This window comes from Ochotona curzoniae, unplaced genomic scaffold (assembly GCF_017591425.1).
Source record: "Ochotona curzoniae isolate NIBS_2020 unplaced genomic scaffold, NIBS_Ocur_1.0 contig_2318, whole genome shotgun sequence".
In the NCBI taxonomy this organism is placed as follows: Eukaryota; Metazoa; Chordata; class Mammalia; order Lagomorpha; family Ochotonidae; genus Ochotona; species Ochotona curzoniae.
In genome coordinates this window covers 15,777,788-15,794,244 of record NW_024465419.1, presented here as the reverse complement: position 1 = coordinate 15,794,244, position 16,457 = coordinate 15,777,788, and the positions used below count along the sequence as shown (strand labels likewise).

Sequence of the window (16,457 nt, the reverse complement as noted above, 5' to 3'; positions counted from 1 at the left end):
ATTTCTCGAATACCTTTTTTTTAGCTTGACCCAGTTCTGCTTTGAACTTCTTGTTTTCTCCTGGTGACAAGAAATATCTTCCAATTCTGAGATTCTTTTTTCTGCTTCCTTCATTCCATTGAGACATCCACTGAATGTTTAACTTGTTCTATTGCATCCTTCATTTCCAATAATTTGACTTGATTTTGTTTCAGTGTTGCTATCTTATATGTGACATATTGCTTAAATCCCTGCATGTGCTTCTCACTGCTAAGAAGAAACTTTATAACAAGTGTTTTGAATTCAGTATCCCCCATTTTCTTGATGTCTTCCTCAGTTAACTCTGAGGTTGGCAAAGATTTGCCCCTTTGCAGAGGAGTCTTCAGTAATATTCATTGTGCCTCTGTCTTTTGCTCTTGGTCATTGTACTTCTGGTTAGCAGATTCTTCTCCTTAGGGCAGGTTTCTAAGCTGTGTCACCCACAAGTCTGCAATTTGATTTTACTTAATGTGGTTAGTACAAGGTTCTTTGTTTGCAGTCAGTTTTGCTACTCCCTCCAGTGAGTTTCAGATCTGGGCTCTTATGTTAGACTTTCACCTTGGTCTCCGTAGTGCCAGCTCCTGGCTCAGCACTCTCCACCTCCTGTGATCTCATGCTAAGGCTGCAATGTTGTCTGTACCTTTCTCCCACTTCCGGTTTGAGCAGTTCCCAGGACTAGGGAAACACCATGTGTCCTAAATAGCTAGGCTGTTGGTGCTAATCTTCCTGAAACCTGTTGACCATTAGGTCTGAGGGCCACACAGACCTATTTTGACCTGTAGGATGCCAAAGTTGGTGTTATTTTCCCTGTGGGACCAGTGCAATGCACTGAGTTCATTGAGTTTACTCCCAGCTCATTGCATAAACAGTTCACTGTTGTCCCTGCAGTGTCAAATCCTTTTTGAGACTGTACAAAATGGCACCTGATGTGATACTCGTTGAGTTCTTGATCTGCTTGTTGTTAGGTCTGGGGGCTACGTGGACCTATTTTGGGTGGAAACTGTAGGATACCACGTCATTGCAAATCACTGAGTCAGAAACAAGTTCACTCCCAGCTTAGTACATGCACAGTCCTTTTTCTCCCTACACAAAATGGCACCCGATTTGGCTCTGCTACGGGTCTGAGCTGTGAAATCCACCCTGTTTACACTGCTGGTTTGGGACCTGCTGTTCTGTCTGCTCCTGGTCAAATCAAATAAACCAGCAGGACGGGCTGTTCTTTCACTGAGTTCACCTCTTGACCTCCCAGTGAACTCCCCTTCCCACCTGGGTGCTGGTGGAATTCAGATCTTTGCTGGCTGAATGCCGCTGGGGGTATCTGGTCACTACAACACCACACCATTGTCTCCACTGCTTTCCTGTGTCCATTAGTCTCCAGTTGTCCCTCTGCTGTCAATCTGTCTTCTCCTATTTCCTGGAATGTGCCCTCTGCTTTATCCTGGCTAATGTTTCTTCTCCATCTATTTAAGCATGTCCTTACCCTATTCTGCCATCTTGATTTTCCCTATAATGTTTTATGATATCAAATGTGACAGGTTTATGTTAGTTATGTCATTGTCTCCTCAAGGCAAGGAAGTTATAAAACCAGTTTACACTCAGCATGTCAAAAGGAAAAGCAGCAAACTGCTTTTGATGGTTCACACTCATATCTTATCTAAGACACAGACAAGCAGTAGAGGGAATGGAATATTATTTTAATAGTGGTGAGGCTAATATTAATTCCCAGTGCCGTGACTTAGCAGCTAAAGTTGTCGCCCTAAAGGCGCCAGGATCCCATATGGGCGCTGGTTCTAATCCCGGCAGCTCCACTTCCCATCCAGCTCACTGCTTGTGGCCTGGGAAAGCAGTCAGTAGAGGACGGCCCAAAGCCTTGGGACCCTGCACCTGTATGGGAGACCTGGAGGAAGTTCCTGACTCCTGGCTTTGGATTAGCGCAGCACCGGCCATTGTAGTCACTTAGGGAGTGAATCATTGTACAGAAGATCTTCTCTCTGTATATCTGACTTTGTAATAAAAACAAATAAATCTTTAAAAAATATATTAAGTCCCAGATCACACAGATATTTTGATCCAGCCACAGATAACACTGTTTAGGACCTGCCCTTGCAAAATTTAAAGCAAGGAGGAATTGGGCAAAATGGTTCTGTGTAAGGAGCTTATGACCAAGGAAAAAGTGCTGTTCATGCTCACTTCCTGTCCTAAACTGCCTGCTGTGGTTTCAGTGTCCCCACCAAACTTATGCTGCAGTGCCGTACTGTGGTGAGACGGTAAGAGGACAGAACCTTCAGTCTGACTGCGGTAGTTTATTCAAGTAAAATAAGACCATAGAGCTGTATGCTCATCCAGTGAGTCTGGCTTCATGAGAAGAGGCCCTGTATGATGTCGTCTACCCCCCGGACCAGCACAGTTTCCACCAGCAAGAAGGATCTCATCAACCATCACATCTTACGGTCTTCAGAATCATGAGCCAAATAAACCTGCTTTTCTTGTAAACTCAGTGATATTCGACTACAGCAGAAAATGAACAAGGATATCAATCAGGTAACTACCTTTCCATCAATTTAGGTCCAAACAGGAGGAAGAACACAACAGTGAACTAAGTGGGTGAAGCTTGAAGAATTTTTACATTATGTACAGTATTATGAATATGTTAACAAAGCTCTAAGTAAGTACCTTATGGCTGAGAGAAGGTAACCAAGGAAAGACAAACTTGGAAGAGGGCACACTGCAGTTTGGTTGCAGATCCCAGCCTAATTCTCAGACCTTCCCAGCACAGCTACATCAACAGCTTCCCTGGATCACCAGCCGGGTGGCCTCTAGGGGGATGATCAGCTTTCCTAATAGCATTAGCCAATCCCTCTAGTAGATCTCTTCATCTAACCATCACTTATTCATACCACCTATCTAATTTCTTGGTTCCATAGAGAATAGAGAATTATTGACTAATACTTCTACCATTTATATTGGGTCATAGGAAAAACAAAGGGTCGCCAAAATTTCACAAAGAAAGCATATTTGGAAAAGATATGCATAAATTTTAAGTTTTGTGCCAATGTAAACATATTTTATTTCCAGTTTCCAAGAACTTTTAAAGATAAACTTCTGTAGTGCTTTGTCTTCCAAAGTATGTACCACATCCCATAAAACAGAATCCCATTCTATCAGGAACTTGTCTCCTGATTTGATAATGAATCTTTAATAAAGCCATTTCTTTCACCACTGCCAGGTTTGGGGGTGTCTGGTGAGATCAGTTAGCTCCAGAGTGGGCTCCTTTGTTGCAGTTTCTCTTTATTTGGTGCAGTGTCTTGATCAGCAGCAATGCTGTGCAGAAAGCATTTGGTGAATCTACAAATGTTAGTGCTAACAGAAGTATTGTGAGCAGAGAAGGTAAATCTATATGAAAATATATGTAGATTTCACGGAGGACACATCTCTGCCCCACATGGTGGGAAAGGTCTGATGGAACCAGCCTGTCACTAGGGCAAGTTGCCTTATTAAGGACTCAGTGTTGGTCTCTCGTTGGTCTCTCCTGCTGGCAAATCAAGTACGCAGTAGTAAGGCTAACCAGGTTACCCTGGATAAAGGAAATTCCACCTTGTTCACTCTACATACATGGCCTCCATTCCTACCACTGGGCCACTTTATTTACAGGTCCACTGAAGAACTTGCTCTACCAATATGGTATTTTTTTTCTCATGCTTACATCCTCTGCAGTAGATGGTCATACCACTCAAGTAGTGTGCTGGTGACCATTAGAATGAAAGAGGACACATTTGAAAAATGTCTGAAGAGAATCAAAGGGACTTCTAAGCGAATATAGAGGAGAATCAGATGTCAAAAGTTTCAGTTTTGAAATACTGGAAAACAAGTAATAGGGAAGGCAGGAGATCTGGGTACCAGAGGGTGGCTTTGAACATGCCTAGTTTGCATTAACAGTGGGACAGCCTAGCAGAGCCACCCAGTATGCAGCTGGAAGTGAACATCTGGAGGAAACTGGGGATGGAGGTGATATTTGCAATTTCTTCAGCATAGAAATGAGAGGGCCATGAGAAGAGATCTAATTGCAAAGAAAGTTAAGTCAGAGACGAGAGAGAAGAAAAAAAAGTACAAATTAAGGCAATAGAAGTAAAATAATTCAACAAGAGTGAAGTATGAGTTAAGTCAATGTAGAGTTTCGTAAAGGAAGAAAGAATCAACTCTATTAAAATTTACTTAACTTTCATCAGTCTTCCACCTACACTGTCATGGATTCCTTCTGATCCTGCAGTGGGAAGGGATCCCTGTTCAGCTCAACCACACCACTCTTGAGACACTCATCTTTGATTTATTGCTGTTTTTATATCTGATCTTCTTTTCTAAATGACAAGCAATCAGGTCTTTTCACCTTTTGTTCTACAAAAATTCTTAAAGTGCTGATGTATTTCCTGACACATAAATACCTTTTTGTCCTTGTATCCCTTAAAATAAACCATATTATACACATGTAAGAAATAATATGATGGTTAAATGGGTGATTTATACAACCTTTCAGATCCAAAGTACCAAAACTCCAATGTTAGTGATAATTAGCTTAAAGATAATAAAGTCATTTGAAATAAATTTTATTTGGCACACGTAAAATAAGTTCTAAACATTTACAACTTATACAAAGACTTTTTATATTTTTAAAAATGTTATAAAAACACTAAGAATAGGAAAAACTAGAGATCACAATGACATTGCAAATCATAGGCTCAGGGAATGAGAATAAGAGGAAAGCATTCTAATCAACTAAAATAATCCCCAAACCACTTTTTATTGAAATAAAATGAATAGTTCTAAATTTTAAAAAAGTGTGAAATCACACTTTGGTCTATGGTTTTCTTCCTTCAGATGTATATGCCACTTAAGGATATAATAAGAGGTAGGGAATGAACTTTTAAAGGTTTATTTTGGTAATTCTTCAATAATGATGCGAGACACTGAGTTCCATCCAGTAGAAGCATCTCCTTTCGGGTAATCTGAACAAGTACCAACCCAGATAGCAACATCCACCAATCCAGCACCAATTCCTTCACAGAGTCCTTCCACTGCAAAACAGAGGTCAAAGTTTAGATTTCCTACAGCTGTTCTTTCTAAAGAGTTAGCAAATCTTACTACTTTAGAAAGCTAGATCATAGTTGTTTCCAAGAAAGACTAATTTTAAAACATCTAATACTCTATAAAGGTTCTTATTAAGATTCTTTTTGTCTTGGTATACAAATGTTTTTAAAAAGATACATATTTGGACATTCTGCAGCATATGCTAAAAAGCCAGCTTCCTTACATGTGTCAACCACAAAACAAGAATTTCTTTAACTATAAGTAGCCTAAAACACACACATACTCTCTCATACACACACACATACATACACACTGTATTTGACTAAGCAGAGGAAGCCTACATTTTCTAAAAGCCCAAATTTTTATTTGATATACAAGTCCATTTTTAGGAAAGCTCTTTCCAATACACACTGGGCTTTAAATTCAAGACTAACATACAACCTATATCCTACCAAGACTCTTCTCCTACAATATTAAATAAATAATTCCTCCAGTGTCAGTTTTAACAAGCATAAAACAGGGTACTCTGGATGTCTATGTAAAAGAGAAAAAAGAATTGTAGAGTGTCTGCGGTTATGATGAATCCTGACACTTGAGTAGTAGGGTGGATGACTTCAGGTGACTGCCAAGATTTCTTACTTGGTTGAGGTTAGTGTATTCAGCAGAGCTGTGGGTCTGCAGGTCTGAAACAACCTGCTTTTGTCAGCTCTTGCTCATCCATAAATCTAGGGCAAGTCTCTCAGAACCCAGGGGTCTGGCTCTGGATCAGGTCTCTTCCAAAGCTGGGAGAACTAAGCAGCAGGCTCACAGCTCCAATTTATCTGATATTCTCAGTGCAGTGTCAAGTGGCACCCACAGACTAGAAATTATTTCACTTCTCCCTAGGGACTCTGGGGATGGGTCAGGCGAGACTTTCTAATCTGCTCAAACCGTGGGTTGGGGATATGAGAGAGTGCGGCTGTGGTTCCTGCTGTCTTGAACAGTGATTCCATGGTCATGAGCAAGAAGCAGATTTATCTTCCATGTACATATTAACTCCTTAAACACCTGCTATAACCCAGGCTGGGACAGACCAAAGCCTGGAATTCCATCCAGGTCTCCCACATGAGTAACAGGGACTCAAGTACTTGAGCCATCAGCTGCTGCTTCTCAGGATACACATTAAAGGAATTCTGGAAAGTAGCTGGAACTCAAAGCAGGCCACTGATATGGAAGGCTGGTGTCGTGAGCAGTGACTTCTGCCCAGGTGCTGGCTTCTAATTTCTGGAAAATTTGCTAGGGCTGGATTTGTGACATAGCAGGTTAAGTCAACATTTGCAATGCCAGCATCTCACATCTGAATGTTGGTCAGAATGCCTGCTACTCTGCTTCATGTGCCTGAGAAGGCAGCAGATGATGGCTCAAGTGACCTCTGCCCCTCTACGTAGGAGACCTAGATGAAGTCCTTGGTTGCTGTCTTCAGCATAGCTCAGTGCTGGCCATTGCAGGAGTGTACCAGAGGGTGAAAGACTTCTATCTCTGTCTCTTTCTCTTCCTGTCCTTCTCTGTCACTCTGCCTTTCAAATAAATCAAGATAAATATGTAAAACACAATGTTTGATGTTCATTATCTGAAGCATATCCCCCGAGGAACCTGAATTTATCATTTCTTCTGGTTACCAATAAGAGGTCTCTTTCCTCGGTCATTTTTAAGTGCAGCAGTAGTAAGCAGTCCCTACAAGAAATGAGGGCAGTAGAAACAGCAATATGCATACTTTCTGATCCTGCCAGGAATGGCATCCCACCCCCACAGCAAGTCAAGAAAAATAACCAGCAAAGACTGATATTAGTTTCCCTATGAGGTGAGATGAATAGGTATTTGTTTCATTTTAAAACCGTTATATTCTTTGGCATTGTCTGAATCATAGGACAGAACAAAACAAACCAACATTCCCCACCCACCCCTAAGAGTTTAAGTGAACCATAACTTGATGGAATGTCTTTTCCTTTTTTCCTAGGCAGAAGCAGTGACTACAAGAACGATAAGGAAATTCTCCTTTATAAATTCAGCAGACATCCCCTCTTGCAAAGGACAAGCCAGGGCAACCAGTCAGTCCTCTGATCTGTGGAAACCAGTGGTTTGCAAGAGTGGCTGCACAACAGAATAATTGGAGCTTGTTCAAAGTTCCATGGCCTTGGCCACCCCGAGGTCCCCTGAAGCAGTGGTATCTAGGCAAAGATGTCTTTTTAAGATCCCCAAAGAAGCCTGATGTGTGGCCAAGGTTAAGAACTCCTTCTTTATGATATTACTGGCTGTTTTGCTATCTCATTGAACTTAGAAATTTTCAACCCTGAAACACACCAGAATCACCAAGAGATCTTTTGAAAAAGACAAATGCTGTGGCTGGCACAGTAGCTCAACTGACAACTCCTCCTTACAAGCACCAGCATCCTGCATGAGCACTGGTTTGAGTCCTGGCTGCTCCACATCCTATCCAGCTACCTGATTATGGTCTGGGGAAGCCATGGAGGATGAGCCAAAACCTTGAGAAACTGTACCCACATGGGAGACCCGGAAGAGGCTCCTGGCTCCTGGCTTCAGACTGGCTCAGCCCCAGCCAATGCAACCATTTGGGAGTGAATTAGCAGACAGAAGATCATTCTCTCGGTCTCTCCTCTCTGTAAATCTTCCTATCCAATAAAACTAAATAAGCCTTTAAAAAAATTCTGGCTCTAAACTGTAAAGATTTTGAGTCTGTTGGTGAGGGAAGAAATCCAGACATTTATATTAAAATGTGTGTATATACTTATATGTTTGCATAAACACATATTTATGTATTAATTTTATTTATTTGAGAGACAGAGAGCATGAGAGCAAAAGAAACCTTCTGTTCATTAGTTCACTCCCCACATGTCTGCAATGGCCAGGGCTGGGCCCTGGTAATGCAGGAAGCCAGGAACTAGTTTCAGATCTCCCAGATGAATAATAGGAACCCAACCATGTAAGCCATCACCAGAGCAGGAAACCAGTGTTGGAGAGCAGCTGGGACCTGAACCCAGGCACCCTGCTGCAAAGATGCTTGCATCTTAACCACTCTGCCAAATGCCAAATGCTTATTCCATTTAATTTTAGAAAGATGCATAAGTAACTCCGACTTGCAACCCAGAGTGGAGAATCGCACACTGAAAACTTGCTTAACAGTAGGCTAATGACCCAATATGATATTAGGAGCCAAATAAGTTTTTGCAGAATTTGAAGCACATTTTGCAATGTTAATATGTACCTACCAGAAGAAGTCCGATGAATATTGATTGTTGAATTCATTTCAGGGCTTCCTTGATCCAAATAAATTATGGCTTCAATGGGAAGAGGTCCAGAACATTCAGCTCCATTGAATGTGAAATACCAGCGCTGACAGCATGCACTTCTGCACTTTAGACGGAGTGAGCCACTGAACAAGACTCGGAGAGCGCTGTTGGAACGCATCTTTGTAAATGTACACTCCTGTCACAGAAGCAGGAACAGAATTCAAGTCACATTTTCCATTTTAATTGAAAAGAGGTCTTGAAATTGCATTGTGAATCCTACAGAAGCATTCTTTCCCTAAACTCCATTTTTTTTTTTTAAATTTATTTCTGTTTTATTTGAAAGGCAGAGCTAGAGATAGAGAAGAAGAGACAGACCGAATCTTCCATCTGCTGGTTCGCTCTCCAAATGGCCACAATGGACAGAGCTGAATTGATCCCAAACAGGGAGCCCGGAACATCCTCCAGGTCTCCTATGTGGATGTAGGGACCCAAGGAGTTAAGCCATCTTCCACTGCTCTCCCAGTCCATAGCAGGAAGCTGAATGGAAACTGAAGCAACCAGGAATATAACTGGTATTCATGTGGGCTGCTGGTGCTGCAGACAGACGCATGGCTTGCTACACAGTGCCACTTCCAGACCTACAGTTTCTTGTTTGTTTTATGACACAGTTTCATAGACTCTAGGATTTCCCCAACCCCTCCAAAAAGCCCTCCCCCCCCATACTGAATTCCTCCATATTGTTACAGTAGTACAGTTAATATCCAGTCATGCTTTCCTTCATTGCGGGCATGGACCATACAGAGTTCAGCATCTCACTGTCCAGATAAATTCAACAGTTTCATTGGGAGACCATCCCTGGTCTGAATGTAGAGCTGGCAGAATATCATCCCCTCCAGTGAAAAGCCACTACACAACTTCAACAACTATTTACAGCATCATGAAGTTAATTGACTTGGTATTGAGTGACCAGTATGTTAGAAAATGCAAGTTCTTAACCACATCCTGTGACTACTTCACTGACATTTCAATTTTAGTTTATACACAACGGGCTGCTATACACCTTAAAATGGTTATAGGGTACTATTCAGCTGTCTCGAGTCTATTTTCATTTTTACATTTACCAGCTTATAGTACTCAAGCGTGATTTTTACTGAACTTTGTGAATTTTAGGATAGTCCAAACAGGCTTATAACTCAAACATGCTGTATGTTAACAATTGAAGAACAGAACAGTTTTAGGAGGGGTGTGCAGAGAAATCTTCAATACCTTAGTGAGGAGTAACTGATCTTTGTGTCCTACCTAGTAAGGTATATGAGAGTCCAAGCTGACTGTTTCCTGTCTGTTCTAAGCTTCCCTTTTTGACCTCTGTCTATCTGATCTAATTTTTGGGAGGCTCTAGGGCACATACCTACTGTTTTTAAAAATGATTTTGAACATTTTAACACAATAGAAATATATTTATAGAGTGCCATATTTCCATACATGAATACATTGCACAATGTCCAGTCAGGGTAAATATTACCTATCTCCTCAAACAGGTATCATTTCTTTACTGCAAAAACATTCAAAAAATCTTTTTTTATTGTGGCTGTTGCTGTTGAGCTCCTTATGTTTTCTGGTTATTAATTCCTCGTGGGCTATGTAATTTGTACATATTTTGCTCACATTCTGCAGGTTGCCTCTTCACTTTGTGAATGATTTCCCTCGCCAAGCAGAAGCTATTTGGTTTAATGAAACCCCACTTGTTCATTTTTGTTTTTGTTTCTTGTGCTTTTGCAGTCTGATTCCAAAGATCCTTGCCCATTGCAATGTCCCACAGTGTTTCTCACTGGATTCATTTTGAATGACACAGTCAGAGATTGGTCCAGTTTCATTGTTCCATGTTACAGACATCTCCCTTTCCCAGCACTGTTTGCTGAACAGACTGCCCTTTTCCAATGGCAAGCTCTTAGCACTTTTGGTCCCACTGTTTTTCACTTGCACAAAATTCCTGGACCTGTTCTGACTGCTACTGAAAGGAACATGAAAACATTAATCATTTGGAATCCATAACAATAACTGTTAGAATTCAGCCACTTTTGGTGAGCAGCTATAAATAGGATCTAAGAAATCCAGGCATTTAGATCACAAGGCAACATTTCAACAAAACGTTTTCTAAGAAAGAACAGGTCCCAATTAGCAAAACTGTGCAAGCTCTATGGAAATTCTATCCAATAAGAATCAAACCCCTTGGTTTACAGCATTATAATAGAGCAGAGAGAGCTGAAATGGAAGTAGGGATAATATACAAATTTTTTATCTTAAAACCTTAGAGATCCAGAAAACCATAGCATCTGTCATTTTTTCTAGTGGTGATAATAGCTAACATCATAGCCATCAAGTTGTGGATATGTGTATGTTTGTGAATAGCACTAACTTTTTGAACTCATTCTATTAACATCAAAAATTACTTTCAAAGAAAGCAGTCATCAAAGTGACTACATGATTCATCAGAATACAATGGCAGGTACAGGATTTTGAATTATCTTCTCCCCCATCTGCTTAATGTTGCAGAATAATTTAAACGGCCCCCTATAGTAACTTCCATCTGGTCCAGTTCCCTTAAATTCAGCAATTTTTCACTGAGCATGCCACCTGGAATAGGATGGGACCTAACAGACTTCCCACTTCTGGATAATTACTAGCATATGATTTCTTAGAAATTTCTCCTCACTTTTTTTTTGTGTCTGAAGCAAGGACAGAATTTCTTGGCCTAATACGACTCAGTTAACCTTAGGGTGAGACTGAAAAGTAGCTTATTATTCAACGTGAACAACTCTTCAGCTTTTTGTTTGGCATTAAAAACTGGGGGTCAGTTATTTTAGGTAGTATGGTTGATATGATAGGGGAAGTTACTTGTCTTAGAAGTAATTTTATAAGCTGGACTAAAATATTCCCTTTTTAAATTAACATTGAAAGTTACTACATCATGTTGTACTCCTTGTTTTAAAGCTTTTTTGTTTAAAGGAGATTTCACGTCAAAATTAACACTCAAATAGGAAAACCTTTGTGTTTTGATTCACGATTAGAATAGTCAGACTTGACTTACGGCGATCTTCCCAAGGTCAATGCCGTAGTTCAGCGAATTCCAGGAACACTGCTTGTAGTTGGGGGTCCAGGACTCCTCGAAGCTCTCTCTCAAGCATTCCCCCTTTTCTCCTTTGAATCCATCCCGACCCGGGATCCCAGGGGTACCAGGAATGCCATTAGCTCCAGGGTTGCCATCTCGCCCAGGCACCCCTGCTGGCCCTTGCAAGCACATTCCGTTGTACTGCAGAGAGACAAGGAGAAGAACTGTTAGCACCTGGATTCCAAGGCTCAGTACATTATAACTGCACTTTTTAGGTACCATTGGAGTTAGGAATCCCTTCAGACCCCAGTTACCCTTGTTCTAGATGCCTTGCTTTAAGGAACTCATTTCCAATTGGTTCTAAAATATTACAATTTCTTTCATGCATTTTAATTTATTATTTTTCAAATTTTTATTTATTTTTGCATTGGAAAGTCAGATTCACAGACAGAAGGACAGACAGAGAAAATTGTTCTGAGTGCTGATTTACTCCCAAGTGGCTGCAATGGCCAGAGCTGAGCTGATCCAGAGCAAGGAGCCAGGAGCTTCTTCTGGGTCTCCTGTGTGGGCACAGGTTCCCAAGGCTTTGGGCCAGCCGTTTACTACTTTCTCAGGCCACAAGCAAGGAGCTGGATGGGGAGTGGAGTAGCAGGACATGACACAGCACCCATATGGGATCCCGGTGCATGCAAGGGAAGGACTTTATCCATTAGAGTATCACGCTGGGCCCGCCTTCCTACATTCTTATTGCACAAACTTTGCACTCACATACAAATCCAAGAGGATAAAATGTTTTTATTTGCCTGTTCCTTTCTACAGTTCATTGTGACCATGATATATATAGGCACACATATATATTTATGTGTGTGTATGTATATATGTATATATTTGTTTTATCAGAAAGCTTTTTTAGAAGATTTTATTTATTTGAAAGCCAGAGTTAGAGTTCGGGAGAGATCCACTGGTTTACACTTCAATGGCTCGAGATAGATCAGATTGAAACCAGGAGCTCTAAGTACGTGACTGGCAGGGGCCTAAGGGCTTGGGTTATCTTCTGCTACTTTCTAAGGTGCATTCACAAGGAGCTGTATTGAAAATAGAGCAACTAAGACTCTCGTATGGGGTGCTAGGATGTCAAGTGGTGGTGCTTAACCTGCTGTGCCACAATAGCAGTCCCATGGGAAATATCTGATTTACAGCTTTCAGGCCTGGTACGATAGCATAGTGGTTAAGGTCCTCGCCCTGCACCCCTGGGATCCCATATTGTGCTGGTTCCAATCCCGGCAGTTCCACTTCCCATCCAGCTCCCTGCTTGTGGCCCGGGAAAGCAGTTGAGGACGGCCCAAAGCTTTGGGACCCTGCACCCGCGTGGAAGACCAGGAAGAAGCTCCTGGGAAAGAAGTTGAAGATCTGTCAGTTGATTCACTCCCCAAGTGGCTGTGATGGCTGGAATTGCACTGATCCCAAGCCAGGAGACAGGAGTCTCTTCCAGGTCTCCCACTTTCGTGCAGGATCCCAAATCTTTGGACTGTCCTCAGCTGCTTTCCCAGGCCACAAAAGCAGGGAGCTCGATGGGAAGCAGGATTAGAATCTGCTGGGATTAGAACCGGTGCCCATTTGGGATCCTGGTGCATGCAAGGCGAGAACTTTAGCCAGTAGGCCACTGTACCGGGCCCCACTATCATTCTTGTGATCACTCCAAGATCAATGTTGAGGCATTGCTTGGGCAAGTGTGTCTACTCCCATGACTGGAAATAAGAGGTTCTAGACCTGAAGAAGAGACAGTAGCAATCCCATCAGCTCGCATAATATACCATGAATGTAGGCCAATGCTGTTTGCTCAGCATAAAAGTGGTATTTTGAGTTCCAGCTATCTACTTCCTGGGCCTACCCAATAAGATTCATGTGGGAGAGAGAGAGAGAGACAGAGATAACTGCAGGACAGGATCCCCTATGGTGCCAGTTCAAGTCCTGGCTGTTCCACTTCTGATCTAGCTCCCTGCTAAGGCACCTAGGCAACGCAGCTGAAAATGGAATCACTGTCCCTGCACCCACATGGGAGACTTGGACGAAGCTCCTGGCTCCACTTCAGCCTGGCCCACTCTGACTGTTGCGGTCAGCTGGAGGGTGAACCAGAGGAAGGAGATCTCTCACCTCCATCTCTCCCTCTCTGTAACCTAAACTTTCAAATAATAAAAAAAAAAAAATCTTATGGAGAAATAAAAGGAAGCTAGACTGGAAGCAGAGTCAGGATTCAGTTCCAGGCCTTCATGTATGGGATGTGTACAACCCAAGTGGCCACTTAAACAGCTAGCTATGCCACAGTGTCTGCCCCTAATCCTTGTTTTGATAATAATATCTTAATTACTTTGGACATTACCATTTCCTGATTCTAGGAAAAGGAATGATCCAAGAACTGTGAGAAAAGTATTTTAACTGCAAAGGTGTTTGAATAGGGCCAGCACTGTGGCATAAGGGATTTCCGTGCCATTGTGAAGCTAGCATCCCCTATGGAGGCCGATTCCAGTCCCAGCTGCTCTTCCCATCCAACTCCCTGCTAAAGTGCCTGAGAAAGCAGGGGAAGATGGCCCAGTGCTTGGTTCCCTGTACTCCCTTGGGACACTTGGAAGAAGTTCCTGACTCCTGGCTCTGCCAGGCCCTTGGGACCATTTGGAAGGTGAACCAGGGGATGGAAGACTGCTCTCTCTGCCTCTCCCTCCATAATTCTGCCTTTCAAATACACGCATAAGGGCCCACACAACAGCTCACTTTGCAGCACCAGCATCCCATAGGGGCGCCAGTTCATGTTCTGGCTGGTTCACTTGTCATCCAACTCCCTGCTCATGGCCTAGGGAAGTAGTGGAGGATGGCCTAAGTCTTGGCCCCGGCACCCCTGTGCAAGACCCAGAAGAAGCTCCTGGCTTCGGTTCAACTTAGCTCTGACCATTGCAGCCATTTGGGGAGTGAACAGCAGATGGAAGAACTTTCTCCCTGTCTCATCTTCTTTATAAATCTGCCTTTCTGATAAAAAAAAAAAAAGTCATTTGCTAAGAATACCTGATTTGTTTTTAAAAATTCTTTAAATATTTGAAGAAATGCTAATGCACAAAACACTTCCAACTAGTTGGTATATATTTTATGCTAGTTTTCATTTGAATAATGTCATTCACTAATGTTTGGATTGTCTTTCAATTTGGGGGGAAGGAATTGAGGGATCCTGAGAATGTTTATTCACCTTTTTATCTCAAAACCGTATTTCAGAGATGACACAGCTTTAGATTAGGCTCCACAGGTACTATGCCTTTCTTCTTCCACGTTAAAATGCTAACCCAACACATGTTCTGTGCCGCAATGAAAGTCTGTGAAATGGATTATTTCCATGTGAAGTTTCCGTTTTTCTTCCACACCCCTGTTTTTTTTTCCCTTGGCCACCAGGGGGCAGAGCGAGGCGGATGAAAGCAAGGCTTTGTCCAATACAAAGAAGTGGCTTTCTTAATGACCGTGTGGGCTGCTGTGTCAGCAAAACCGAGCGGGATCTACGGGACGCACCTGAGCGTGACTGCACAACAGCGTTTCTAAGCCGGGCCAGAGCTGTGGGCAACCGCGGGTGCTGTAAATCCTTGGGAGGGGACAAAAATTGCTAGTTCTATGGAGAAGAGGGGGTTATTTTGTGTATCATAACCACATATTCATAAAATGCAAACTGCACATGAACCACACTAACTTGGGACAGCTTTAACAATATGGACACTTAAAATAGAACTGTAACCCTGAACACATAGTCTGCTTTTGTAAAGTAAAATTATATAGCATATCAAAAGAGTGAATTTTTTTTCTTAATGCTTTGAAATCCAGCATAGAATAGCTGAAAGAGACCTTGGTTTGTTAGTTTAGATTAAGACCCCAGTTTAACAAAACTTGAAACACTGTCAAAATCATAAAGCCTATCTCCTCCCCTGTCTTCTGTCCACTTTATTTGTCTGTCCATTTTATTTGTCTACAGACTTACGTTTTGGGGTTTACAGTGTGCCAGGGATGCTGATGCAGGGAAGGGTTTGAGATGCCCTCCACTGCATCTGCTGACTTTTAAAGGAAAAGTTTTAAGACAATAGACCCTTCCCCAGATTGGTCCTTCAGAAAGCCTGAAAGCTATATGCTGGCTCTGAAACTCTACTTTGCTAAAGCCCCTGCTGTTCCTACCTGGTGGCTGCAGGCTGAAGACTCAGGGGTCTGCAAGAACTGACAGAATTAACGCAGTAAGTCCTTGGACTGTTGGGGACTCTTCACTTCCCCTCCCGACCTTTAACCCCCTCTCTGAACCATCCCTGGCCCCTGTGCGGTTGGCTGTCCAACCACGCAAATTGCAGCTCAGTTTACTCTGATGACCTAGCGTGACTAAAAGTTACGAAGGATTGGACCGATGCACTGTGAGGGCAGACACGGCCACCGGCCCCAACAAAGGACACGTTGCATGGCTCGGACCCAGGTCCAGACCAGCAGCCATCCGGAGTCTTCCTCAGGTCCCTCTCCATTCTTTCCCGAGGGGGCGCACAAGTGAGGCCAGACAGGGTTGGACGCCACCCTGTACCTGGCCTGTTCCATCGACCCCTGTCCCATCCACACTTCGCAACAACCCCCTCAATCTAGGTCTCCCTCCTAGTACCCGGATCCACGTCCCGCACACACTCCAAGTCCTGTGTTGCAGACACAGACCAAGGTAGGGGGCGGGGGACACCTAGGGCGGCCCCGACGTGCGCCCCTTGCCGTGAACGGCCACCCTCTACCACTGGCGCAGGGGTCTCTCCGCCCGGCTGCCGCGGACTCACCACGTCCACCACCTCTCTCTGGCGGAGCAGCGCCTTCTGCTTCGCCTTGGGGATGTCGGAGGCGCTGCCCTGAGCCAGCAGCTGCAGCAGCAGGAGCGGCAGCAGGCGCAGCCACAGGCGGCTCTTGGGGCGCAT

The 16,457-nt window shown here is 43.0% G+C and overlaps 2 protein-coding genes across 2 annotated transcripts in view; one reads left to right on the top strand and one right to left on the bottom strand.

Annotated features, from left to right (window-relative positions):
- Positions 1–7,452, top strand: part of LOC121151333 (mitochondrial folate transporter/carrier-like) — a 25,298-nt gene extending 17,846 nt beyond the window's left edge. The window contains exon 8 of the mRNA XM_040972679.1: positions 7,097–7,452. The gene's annotated coding sequence lies outside the window, so the exon portion shown is untranslated. The remainder of the gene's footprint in view (positions 1–7,096) is intronic.
- Positions 4,692–16,457, bottom strand: CTHRC1 (collagen triple helix repeat containing 1). Its single transcript, XM_040972696.1, has 4 exons — positions 16,323–16,457; positions 11,476–11,697; positions 8,367–8,583; positions 4,692–5,087 (listed from the first exon to the last, which is right to left on the bottom strand). The coding sequence occupies exons 1-4, from the start codon at positions 16,455–16,457 to the stop codon at positions 4,945–4,947; spliced, it is 717 nt and encodes a 238-aa protein (XP_040828630.1). The 3' UTR covers positions 4,692–4,944.